The sequence below is a fragment of the Panicum hallii genome, chromosome 7, assembly GCF_002211085.1.
Source record: "Panicum hallii strain FIL2 chromosome 7, PHallii_v3.1, whole genome shotgun sequence".
Lineage (NCBI taxonomy): Eukaryota > Viridiplantae > Streptophyta > Magnoliopsida > Poales > Poaceae > Panicum > Panicum hallii.
Window position 1 is genome coordinate 45,616,453 of NC_038048.1, and position 12,663 is coordinate 45,629,115.

Here is a 12,663-nt window from a genome sequence, read left to right on the forward strand (position 1 = left end):
TCGACTGTGTGGGTCCTGTCCTGTGACATCAAACCCAAGAACACTATTCCAGTACTCCATATTAACAAAGCTACACAAAAAAGGTCTCAGCTGTTGACTACACCACAACACACACTACGCTTTGCTACTCGAATACTCGATTAACCCCGTTGCCGATCGTGTAAGTCTCTCGCCGATCGACAAAAGGTGTTCACAGACAGAAACAGAAGCACCGCACGGCTCAGTTCTGATGGATGCCATGGGAACATGCAAAAGCAAGCTCCCGCACACCCCTGCATGTGTTCGGTAACTTGGCATTTGGTGAAGAACGGGGGCGACGCATATCTCGGGGGCGGGGCGCCAAAAGAAAAGGCGAGCCCTGCTCTGCATGTATGTATAGGCCATGGTCGCAGCGCGGAGGCATCGAGAAAAGGCATGCGTGTTTGTTTAGCCGTATGGAAAAAAGCCTGGGCGAAACGTGCATGCTTGGCCTTTGGCCGTTTTGGCCTGTGGGGCGCCCCGGTCGCAGGTCGCGGCAAGGCCTGACGCGTCACGAGCCCTGACCTCGGCCTGAAGCCCTGAACCAACGTGGAGGGAAAAGGCAACAGCCTGCTCGTCTCTCTCGGCGCTGGCGCTGGCGAGCAGCCTGCTCCCTGTCTGTGCAGTGCGCATGCTTGCTCTTCGGCGCTTGTCTTGTTGCTTGCTTAAACGCGCCGATAGTGACTAGTGAGTGACGACCAAGATCCTACAGTCCTCAGCTTGTCAATCATGAGAAATCTATAAACAAGGGCAGATTAAAAGATTTTTTTGTTCTTTTCAAAAAAATATTTTTTATGAGTGATGAATAAACTAATTTTGATTTATAATGGACTGGAACGATTTTTAGTTTTGAGGTGACGGCCCAGAAACTGGCCTCTCTAGACAGCCCAAGTCTCTCTCACGAGCTCCCTCCCTCTCTCGTGCGCGGAGCCAGGACGGACCACGGGCTGAGCGGGCGAGCGGTTGGGCTGAGCCGCATCCAAGCGCAGGCGCGCGGCGCACACGTGTACAGGCACCACCGCACCAGCCCGCCGTGGCCGGATGCCCTAACCCGCCAAACCGCTCAAAAATCCAAAATCAAAATTCCCCGTCCGTCTCGCCGTAGAACCGAGCCGCCCATGGCGTCCTCCCAGATCCCCGTCGTCGACATCCCCGACGACGACGACGACGACCTCGCCTCCGCCGGCGCGTTCTCCTCCCCTCCCTCCTCGCGCAAGCGCTCCCATGGCTCCGCCGCCTCCACCACCTCCCCCGCGGACTTCCTCGACGCCTTCTCGCCGTCCCCTCCCCGCCAGAAGCGGCTGCAGCTCGCGGCGGGGGACCCCATCGTCCTCGACGACACCCCGTCCCCGCCGAAGCGGAGGACCTCCTACTCCTCGGGCGCCGAGCTGCCGGTCCTCGTGGTGGACGATGACGATGACCCCTCGGCCCCCGATGGCATTGTTACTGAGACGCCCGATTCCGTTCTCGACCGGATCGCTTTCTCCGAGACGCCGGAGACGGCTGTGCCCGCTTCTGCCAGCCTCGGCACTGTTGTCGCGGAGACCCCGGGCTTCACCTCCCCACGCTCGGTCGGGCCGCCTGCTGCCCGCGGCCTGTCGTCTGCTGCGCCGGCACACAAATTATCTGGTAAAGTGTTCTCACTTGTGGCTGCCTTCTCTTTCAGTCATCAAGAATTTACTCGCCTTGTTAATCAAACTGGGAAAATGGTTCCTGGCCAATAGATAGCAATTGTTTCTAGAATGTTTCAGCTTACATTAAGGGAGTTAAAGAAAGGATTGCAATGCAGTTATTGATTCTGTGAAATTTAATCTTCATAACTCATAACAGCAATTTCCATGTTAGTTTGGTGAGCTTATTCTCTTGCATATCCTTAGCTTGTCTGTTTGGCCATACTTGTTATTACTTTTCTTGGATTCAGGACTAACAGTTGCAAATTCCATGTATGGCCAATTTGATGGGGAAATTTGAGAATTCCAATCATGAAAATGTCCTGGATCAATTTCCAAGCAGCTTTTTATGGACCATGGCAGATATTCAACTGAAGGAGTCCCTGTGGATTTATAAATTGGAAACCGAGAAATAACCAACAATATCAGATCTGCATAAACCAAGTACCACTTCTTTGATTTTTGAACTATCATCTAGGACTTACTAATGCTTATGTAAGATAAATGGTTCAAAACTATCTCTATTGAGCTGAGTTCTTTTAGCAGCTTACCTGTTCATGGATGACGCTGCACACGCAGTTGTAACTAGTGCTTTTTTTTTCATTATGCTCATACACACGAAGTATGTTATTAAGGACAGCATATGACATGTTCTAGGCTCATCAGAGTTTGCTTACGATTTGGTAGGAATAACTTGCTTTCCTATTTTGCACATCTTTAGCTAGTTTCTTTGGCCAAACTTTAATTACACCTCTCAGATTCAGGCCTAACGGTTACACATCCATTGTATGCTCCATTTGGGGAATTACGATCATGAAAATATTGTAGATTAAATTCCAAGCAGCTTTTGTTGAACCATGACAGATAATATAAAGGGAAGGAGGCTGTGATTTATAATTTATAAGTTGAACGAACCAGCTACCAGAATTACATAAGCAAAATGGTAATTCTCTGATTTTAGAACTATATCATCTAGAGCTCATGTGAGATCAATTGAGCTTCTTCATGGATAATGTTGTATGTCAGTTGTAAATAGTGTATCTTCATTCATTCTAGACTCATCACAGTTTGTTTTCATTTCCAGGAGTTTCTTCTCTGATATCTCTGGACAGTGATGATGAGTCGGATGATGACACCATGCACAGGGAGCCTTTGATCGATTTGTCAAGCAATATAGAAAATTCTGATCCTGTGGGTGCACTTGGGTCAACGGTCTGTACTGGCAAAGTGGATAATGGGCGAGGCACAGCCACATGTACAAGAATGACAGTAAGTCATATCTATGAAAGCAACTGTAGTTTAGGTGAAACGCATTGCTGTATTTTCTAACTAGAAGATTCTACAAAAAGGAGAACATGTATTGACTTGTATGTATTTTACTGAGCATGCCTACTGATTAGAACTAAATATGTTAGCATCAATCAAGTGACATCACATCAATTTTATGTAGGAAATGAAGGAGCGGCAAAAGAATGATGCTCAACACACTGAAGCGGAGAAAAAACAACTGGTATGGATCATAAAAAAAGATCTTAAAAATTATGCACTACGCAGTTTAAGTGATGAAGCGTTCTTGCATTACATAGGAAGGGAAGAAACTGAGCAAGGAGGAGAAAGCCAAGCTGATGGAAGAAAGAAAGCAAAAACGACAGGTTTGACTCATAAAGTGTTTCACAGAACATATGTTTATTTGTGCACATGGCACGGATTATTAGAGATCATATTTTTTGTTTTATAGGAAGATAAACTTCACAAGCAAGCTATGAAAGATCAACTGGCTAAGCAGAAGAAGAAGAACAAAGAAATTAAGGAGTGGGAATCAGGGAAATTTGCTCTAAAATGTATTACTGCTGAGATAGACTCAAGTATCGTTGAAAGTGGCTCGATTGGAGGTTTGTTAGACTATAGTGAATCAAGTAGTTTTACTATCTATCATTGATGTTCGTTATTTCTATGTTCCTGCACTGCTGAGGTATTTTCCTTTTTTTTCAAACAGGTTGTCTTCTTTCTAGTTTGGCAGAAAAAGGGCTTTCTTATAAAGTTACTAAGAACTTTTTTAGGGGTTCAATTTTGTGGAGTATGAAGATTCCTGATGATATTGCTCATGCCCTTTTTAGTCAAAATGATGACTGCGACACGGTAATGCACATTATCTTTATTCACCTTCACCCTATAGGGTTGTGTCATGCAATATATCCTAATGTGATATTTCTTTCCACAGAATCAAGCTTCAGCATCAGAAGTGCCATATATTTCTTTTGTGCTTCAAGCTGAGGAATTTTGTGGTCTTATAAGCAACAAATCATTTTTTCCTCATGTTCAGGAAGTTCGTAATAAATATCCAAGATTCACCATTTGCTACATCACGAACAAATTGATGAACTATATCAACAAATGGTTAGTTCCCTGAAATCTGAACTATCATGTTTAATAATTTCTATGTTTGATCTATATCCCTAAATAATTTTTTTTTCTGTTTAGTCTTTACCTTTTGTGTTGATTGTCAAATGTCAGCAAAATCTCTTTTTAACCTTTTCAACGCGTCAGAAGATAAGTAGGTAGCAGTGCTATCTATAGCTTTCTTTCTTGATGTTCACCGAACTATATAGTAGCGATTACTACTGCTGTTTCATGTCACTAATAGCTGCAATTCTTGAGAATTTTTCTTAATTGCTTGTGTTTTGCTAAATACTATGTGGAACATGCATGGTTACTGTTATTATGTAGTAGAAATACAACCTCTATCTGAACCTGCTAAAATTAAAATGTGCTTTTTGCCTTGTCAGTGAGCAAAGTCAGTACAAAAACAATTCAATTACTTGGAAACGTCCACCAGTGGAAGAGGTATGTCTCAAAATCGTATCAATCTTTCATGAACCTATTTTTTATCATGGAAGGTGTAAAAATCATTCTTTATTATAGGTTTTATGCACATTGGCAACACACTATACCAATGTCCACTCAAGGCAGTGCATAGATGAAGCTGAAGTTGCTGAGCATCTTGTTGGCTTGACATCTAATCTTGCAAAGTGCAAATTCAGGTAAGTTATATAAATTGGATGAAGAATGGTAGCTTTATTTATTATTCTTTATAGCGAAGTTAGAAAATTTGGATCCGTATGCAGTTTATTTGCCCTTCCTATGTATAATTGATATTTTTGTATTCTTTGCTATCTTCTAATTAAGAGTTAGTCTGTTGCTATCATAATGAGTAATACTATAAGTGCGTCTGCCAAAGGATTTGAAAAACTGGGTTGTGTGTGTGTTGGGGGTGGTGGGGGGGGGGGGGGTGCAGTTTCCACTGATAAAAGTTTGCAGTTCTGGGTAAACAGGACCATCCAAAGCACACAAGGATCATTTGCCTAGAATTTAAATTGAAAAATCCAAAGTCAATTACAGAACTTCTTTTGAACTGTTTGCTTAACTGATCTAAATCAGTATGGCTTGTTACAGCTGATTTTTCACCGGTGGTTGTACCAAGCGGAATTCACATGCTAATTAGCTTTTTTATGTGGTAAAATAGAAAATGTAGAGGCCCCTATCAACATTGAAGTCAGCTTTGTTATCGCCATCTTTCTTTGGATACACACAATCACACAAATACCCAATATGCCTTTTATCATTGTAGAGCACTTCCATTGTGACACCAAATAATGTTTTGGTGCAGTATTCAGTTTCTACTTTGTATGATTTTTTTTGCCTAAGATATTTTGGAATATAGACTATCTAATACAATAGAATACACAACCTTGACGTTTAGTTTCTATTTGTGAATTATTTTTTTTATACCATTTAATGCATGTATGTAGTTCTATTTGGTGCGATTTGCAGTTCCATGTTTTGTTAATGTACCCCCTGACTGTTCTGCAGGAAACCATTGACATGGTTATCAGTGCATGCTAATGGTGCGATTATTTCTAAAGGTTTTGTTGACAAAAATCTGGCTAAGAAGGACACTTGGTAAGTTGTGGCCAGAAGTAACACTGAATTTTATCACTTCTGAATACAATATTATCAGCATGTTTCCAACTTTATCTCTTTCCCATGACTTCCCTTGCAATTTGCTTCAAACCTCACTTTTCTTTAGTGGAATGATACTTTGATTGTAGTTCTAAATTTGTATACTAAATCTAATTCGTTCCTAGACCGATAAGGTTTCTTCTATGCAGTATCCTCAGTATCTATTACTAGGTTCCTGAGTTCTAAGCTCAATTTAGTAGTAGGATTCTGAATTTCGTCCTTTGGAAGAAGCTAATTGAATTGTTTATGCTTGCTAGATATAGAGAACAGAGGTTGTTTCTAATTCAACATTTTTTCTACAAATCTTTTTACAACTGCATCTACATGCCTTTGATGGATTGAACTACTGTACATGTGACAGGTTGAAAGCTTTGATAGCGATTCCTGACATCCAGCCAAGATATGCAATGGCAATCAAGAAGAAGTACCCTTGTATGAGATCCCTTCTGAACGAATACATGGATCCTAGTAAAACTGTGAGGACTGTCCTTTTAGTTCAGAAGAGCACAATGTTAGACAGCAACTTTGTTGTGTTGTTAACTTGTCCCTGTTACAGGTTCTGGAGAAGGAACTTCTGCTTAGCGACTTGAAGTGGGAAGATCGCCTCGGTGAAGAATGCAAGAGGTTGGGGAACAAATGCTCTAGAAGGGTGTACAGAATGCTCATGGCACAAAATGGAGACTTGGATACAGATGATCCCGAAGCTGGCGGTAGAGCTTAGTGCTTACTCATCTGGCCGGCTTGTGTGTATGTCACCTTTTGGTCACGCTTAGCTCCCATGCTTGTACTTACTGTTGCACTGTCAAGGTGAAAGAGTCGCATTAGCTGATCATGCGATCTTTACTGCCAAAGCATCACCTGCTGTGTTACACGACGGCACATGATGTATCTGTATGTTTTGTAGGTAGCTGTGGAAGGCATTTGGTCGTATGCTAGGAAACTGGACGATATGCCATGTGAATCCTATTTCAATGTGCTTACTGCTTGTAAGTTATGTGGACAGTATCGAGCCCCAACAAACCTGTGCAGCCTCTGAAAGTCTAGGGGGTGTTCGTTTCCGGGTACCTAAATTTTAGAGGGGTCACATCAAAGAGAATCTTATCATTTAGAAGTATTAAATAAAGTCTAATTACAAAACTAATTGCAGAACCCTAGTGCTAATTCGCGAGACGAATCTAATGAGGTATATTAGTCCATGATTAGCGAACAATTACTGTAGCATCACTGTGGCAAATTATGGATTAATTAGGCTCATTAAATTTGTCTCGCGAATTAGCATCTAGCTGTGCAAAAAGTTTTATAAACAGATTTTATTTAGTACTTCTAAATAGCAAGATTCTCTTTGATGTGATGGGTCTAAAATTTAGATAGGAGGAAACGAACAGGCCCTAAGATACTCCAATCCAGAAAGGCACAAGTAAATGCCTGGTGTTGAAATATGAGTGTTTTTATATTACGCATGGGCCCTTGGTCGACCAGTCCTGCATTTGTCCGTGTCGGCGGTGTCATACAAAGTACCTTCTGGTGCGGCCGTGCGGTGTACGAATACCCGCATTAATCCACTGAAAGATGCCATTGGCCATTGCCCTCTGTTGGGTACAGGTTCCAGTAAAACGAGTGCCCCGCGCAGCTAGTTTTGCAGTAACTTTGTTCGTCAGAATATGCTCTGTCAGGATGCATCTGGTTCTCTGAACATTTACTGATTCTTCCTAATAATATGCTCCCATTGTAGCTTGTGTAGGAACTCTAAACTCAGTCGATTGAAGAACAGGGAGACTTTTGCTGGGGCGCTCCTCTTGTGAGCGACAAGCATCGTTTTCGCTGTGAATGAGCCCTGCCCGTGTGGTCTGGTGGCCAAGCAGGAGACCGCGACGCATTGATCGGGCGCAGCGAGTACTGATGGGCGGCATGTGCCCTGGACGAATCGACGTCCCCTCGCTGCAGCTGCCGCCTGAGCCCTGCCGGCTGGGTGGTGGAGCACCGGACACGGCCGCGTGCTCCAGGCACGGACGAGCAGGAGCAGGCAGCACGCTCTGGGTGGCGACTACAGAATCCAGATGCCCTGCTGGGGCTCGCTCGCTCTCAGGTTCTCCAGCTCGGGCCGATGCATTCACCATGATTCTGTCGATCAAGATTCAGAGGCGCGATTCCATTTTCCAGGCCACCAAAAAGAACCGTGATTCCGCTGCACGCAGGGGGCCAGAATGTCTGCAAAACTAATGGGACCGTCAGATGCAAAAAGGAGAGGAAATTGCTTGAGAGAAACGCCAGGAAAGGAGGGAGGAGATAGGACGGAATTGATGCACGAGTAGGCATCGCGAAAACGGCCACGACGAAACCCTGATGTCTCTTAGCCCAGATCCCTTTTGGATTAACAAGTGGCTAGGTCGCCATCCAGTGAAATTTCGCAGCATTGCAATGACAAGGGACTGAAGCCTAATCCTAAACGTGCCATTTCATGATCACTTGCCTGCCTTTGCCGGTGGTGCCTTGCATCCGAAGCCGACATGCGTATGCCTTGCACAAGGCCGGTGGCTCCTGCCGGCCGGGAGGCCAAGTCGACACGCCCAGATGCGCGGCATGGCCACGGTCCGGTACGCGATTGTCTGAAGGCAAACCCCATCACCATCACATGCAAAATTGTGCCGATTTGCAAGGTGTGCACCGTGACATGTACTCGTGTCATCGTGACCACTAGAATTTGTGTTCCGCTCCACATGCTCAGTGACAAGTTGTTGCCTAAGTACCTCGGGCAAGCCGCCCCGGTGGGCATCACAACAAACCGCCCTGGGTTTCTTTGGTCGCCATGATGAGGTCATGATGCAGTTCTCACGATGGGGGGGAGAAGTTTACATTATCCCCGGCTGCCTCCGTGTAGCTTTCTTTGGGCTCTGACGGATGCCCAATGGTCCATCGCTGATTAGAGTAAGATGGTAGCTTCACCTACAGGCAATTGTTAACCCCTTGGATGCGTGTTGCTTCTCCATTGGCAGGCTGAGCGCTTAAGCTTTCTTGAGGAGTTGGGCTCTCCGATAGCAAAGCAAAGCAATGCAAAGGTGCTAGCAGAAGTAGCAGTAGCACCCTACTACTGGTATGAGGTCGCCCTTCTTTCGCTTTGCTTTGCTTCCCTTACGCTCTCCTCTCTTGATAAAAACACCCAAAAAATTGTGCTTTTAAACTACCAAGAATTTTCTTCTAAAAACTTTCTTTGCTGCAATTTTTTTTTGAAGTCACGTCATGATTGCACGTCGCAGGGACGGAAGAAATGATGGGGAAGAAATCTCACGGGAATTGAATATATTCACGTGGATGGATATACGGCAGCACAGTGATTGGTGAACATTCTTTTTTACCTAGTTGGCGCACGGCCACCAGCGATCCTGTACGAGACGAGGCGAGCCAGGTCGCCGTCCCGAACCCAAAGACAGGAATCTCTCGCCACGGCACGGCATGGCCACCTCCACTTGCACTGTAGCCATATCCTTCCTGCTTGAGAGCCATCTATGAGCAACAAGAGAGAACAACCCGATCACTCACTTGTCCCTTGTCACCTTCACATGAATGTCTGAGAGCCGTATGCCTACTGCTACTTGAATTACACACGGAGTATACGCCAGCCTGTCACTGTGCTACAGTGCCTGTACTGTACTACTCCGTGTGTATTTGAACAGTGGCAAGGTTTTCTGTAACAGTGGCAAGCCTACGGCCGTAGCCTTGAGCTTTTGAATCCATGGTGATGTGCCTTTGCTTGGACCAGGAGCCTCCTCTCGTTGTCAGGGGCGAAGACCGAAGTGTGAAGAGGAAGAAACGCACTTGGTGAGCGAGCCCATGCCTGCACCTCGCCAACCCATGGACATCACCCACACTTGGATTGGACGGGATGGTAGAACGAACCACTGGGTGGTTTCAATTCAGCAAGAGCAGCTACTAGCTACTAGCTACTGGCTACTGCTAGAGTATACTGTATTTTTGACTGGTATAGATGCGGCCGCACCTGTAACCAAACCGGCCCATAGTCTCAATGCAGATTTATCTACTGGTTCTTTCAATGTCAGGTTTGAACTTTCAAGTCTCTAGGTTGCCTGCCTCTGCCTGATGGCCGGTTTCGCCCAATAGAGTCCCCGTCCTTGTGGTCATTGTCATGGCAACCGGAGTTATCTGTTTGGCTGTGGCCTGCCCAAACGGCAAGCGAGTCGCGACTTGAATTGCCATCGTTTTTCCTCGGTCGCCGTTGCGTCATGGACGGACGGACGGGATCGCGGATGGATATACGCATGAATGCGTGTGCCTGTCCGTGCTCATGTCGTGGCCGCCGCCGCCGCCGCTGACAGGGGAGGCACGGGCACACAGGTCGTCAGCATGGATGTCACTCGCAGCCAGCCAGCCAGCCATGGATTTCTAGGCGATTAGCTGAGGACCCGGCGTGGTGATTAGTTGCCGCTGCGCTGTGCTGTTAGCTGTGGGGTTACAGCGACCGGTGGCGCCTAGCGTAGCAGCATAGCCGGGTGGGCAAAAGCTAAGCTATGGGGTGATGACAAGGGGTAGCCTGGATTAAAATGCAGCGACGGGTGCGGGTAGCGTGGTGTACGGCTGCGTCGTCGTTCCCTCGGGCGCAGGTGCGGGCGCAGGCAGCAGAGGGCAGCAGGTGCACCGTGCCTGTCAAGTTGGCGCAGGAGGCAGCTGGATTAAAGAAACGGGAAGGGAAGCGTTGCCGCCGGACAGTGGGGCTAGCTGCTGCGTCGCGCGTCGGTTGGGGTTGCGTTGGGTCGCCGGAAGCCGAGCGGAGCAGCCGTCGCGCACGGTCGGCCTTGCCGGCGGGCCGCGCTCGACGCGAACGCGGGCGAGAGCGCGGGGGGTCGCGGCGCGTGCCCGGTGCGCGCGGCTGGTTGGGGTTTGGGGGCGTGCCGTTTGGCTCGCGCGACACGTTTTCGCCTGGCGGCTGGCGCCGCTACTGGCAGGTGGCGGCCTCTGGGCTGCGGGCTAGTACAACACTAGCATGCCAACGCCGTGACAGCGCGCAGGCAAGCTGCTCGATCACGAGCCTCTGCGTCTCCGATGCCACGCCGCGCCACCTCAATCTCCCCGCTCGGGTGGCAAGCAGAGCAGCTGTAAACATGGCAGCGGTGTCATCGCGATCACCGCGTCGCGACGCGGGGGTGACTGTTAGCGAGCCTCGTGACGCAATTAACGTCGGCCCCACACGCCACGCTCGGGACAAGCAGAGATCTCGGCATCTCCGGCGGCGTACCGCGCCGCAATTACATGCACGGCGTTCGGAGGCCCACACCACCCACGCCGAGCTCGCGAACACAGCAAGCGAAAGGAACAACCGAACAAGGGAAGAGACGAGCGGCGGCTTCGGGGGCAGCACAGACGCGCCCCGTTCCCGGCGGTAATCGCCCATCACCCCGCTGCCACGCCGCGCCATTAATACTACTTTACTATAGTTTTACCCATGAGGGAGGCCATGCCATGGGCATCTGCATCGGCATCGGGAGCGGCGCGGCCGGACCGTGAATCGGGGAGCAGGCGGCGGCTCGAGCCCTCCGCCCGCTGCCGCCCTGCGCTCCCTCCGCACGACACATCGGTCGCCACAGGAAACCAGCCGGAAATTATGACCCGTCTCACCCAACCCAACCTGCCAACGCCAGCCAGCAGCAAATCACAGTTACCGATGGCTCCCACCACCATGCCACCATTCCAACCCAACCCCATGAATCCATCCACGATGGATGGGATGGCCGAGGCCGACGCAAGAGGGCCTGGAACGAACGAAAAAGGAGCCGGAAACCGGCGCGAGGCCGCCGCGAATTCACACGACCCCCGTCCTTGCCGTACTCGTCATGATCGCGGGCGGGCGCGCTAGCCGGTGGGCGGCCGATCGTGCGCGCACTGTGCGGCGATGGGGAATCCCAGTCAAGCCAGAGCGAGCGAGATGGTCCAAGGCAGCTAATGGGGCGCGCGGTGGCGCGGTGCCGTGCTGTGACTTGCGCGCGTGGCCGTACGCCTGGGCGCTGTGCCTGCCGCGGCGGACGGCTGGCATGGCCCCTACCCCGTTCGGTCCAGGGCGGGCGCTGGTGGCCAAGAGAGCTGGGAGGAAGAACCCGCCCTTGCAGGCTAGTGTACAGTTGCGTAGAGAAATCTGAGCGTCCGGCGAGCTTAGACAAAAGCTGAACGGGCTTCACGCCGCCGACCAGACGCCGGCCGGATGGCAACGGCGGCCGGCCCCGGCCCCCGTCCTCTCCCTCTGAATTTCCACTGTACCTGCGCGCACTCATTTCCACTGCGGGGTTGGTCTTTGATCCCCTGTGGCATCAGTAATTGCTTGGTTGACTCGTTGCGCTTCTGCATCCATCCCTGCTTGGATGGGCGAACGATCATGCATCGCAGTTGCAAATGAGCCCACAGGGGCACAGGTAAAGCGAGATTCCTTCCGTGGCAATGCCCGTCACTGTAGTAGTATGCTTGCTTGCTTCAAGGCTCACGGACGGGTCGGCTCACGGATGAGGGCATGTATGGTCGAAATTTCGGCAGATCTCGTGAAAACAGTTGCGACCTCTCTCGATCGTCTTCCGTTGCAGTCTGACGAGCAATGCCTGATGGTCCATTCCATGCGCGGGCGGCAGTCAGGAAGAGCGAGGGCGCTCATGCGGTTTGAAGTTTCAACTGCGCCGCAGCCGGCAGGCTACGAGCCACCATAACTGCTGCGATGACCTTGCAGTTGCAGGCTGAAAAAGAAAATGAGAAGAAAAAAAAACGAACGCTGCACTGCAGCTCGGTAGTCAATGGCTCAAACAGTCCAACGACGACATGCCAAAACGGCCCCTACCGTGCCTGCTCGTCCACGGCGCGCAGCTTTTACGCAGGCAGGCAGCGGCGTCCACGTCTGACGTCTCGGCCTCCTCCTCTAGTCCTCTGCACTGTAGCAATGTGCAGTAGTAGGAGCCGGCCAGAC

At 49.0% G+C, this 12,663-nt stretch overlaps 1 protein-coding gene across 2 annotated transcripts; it reads left to right on the forward strand.

The window, feature by feature from the left end:
• The first annotated feature begins 1,095 nt into the window (after positions 1-1,095).
• On the forward strand, positions 1,096-6,845 carry LOC112900311 (crossover junction endonuclease EME1-like). Of its 2 annotated transcripts, XM_025969126.1 has the most exons (13): positions 1,096-1,647; positions 2,773-2,957; positions 3,139-3,198; positions 3,275-3,340; positions 3,427-3,580; positions 3,685-3,827; positions 3,910-4,085; positions 4,475-4,532; positions 4,611-4,729; positions 5,559-5,648; positions 6,070-6,184; positions 6,265-6,455; positions 6,613-6,845. In XM_025969126.1, exons 1-12 carry the CDS (start codon positions 1,137-1,139, stop codon positions 6,427-6,429), a joined length of 1,842 nt encoding a protein of 613 aa, XP_025824911.1. In that variant the 5' UTR covers positions 1,096-1,136; the 3' UTR covers positions 6,430-6,455; positions 6,613-6,845. The 2 variants fall into 2 exon arrangements, with proteins under 2 accessions (XP_025824911.1, XP_025824910.1); XM_025969125.1 differs by having other exon boundaries at positions 6,265-6,845.
• The last annotated feature ends 5,818 nt before the right edge of the window (positions 6,846-12,663 follow it).

Excerpts from the sequence above, each read along its gene's own strand:
- LOC112900311 (XM_025969125.1), top strand. The coding sequence starts at position 1,137 with ATGGCGTCCTCCCAGATCCCCGTCGTCGACATCCCCGACGACGACGAC. Across the intron at positions 2,958-3,138 it reads CCACATGTACAAGAATGACA|GAAATGAAGGAGCGGCAAAA; the intron begins GTAAGTCATATC and ends AATTTTATGTAG. Across the intron at positions 3,199-3,274 it reads AAGCGGAGAAAAAACAACTG|GAAGGGAAGAAACTGAGCAA; the intron begins GTATGGATCATA and ends TGCATTACATAG.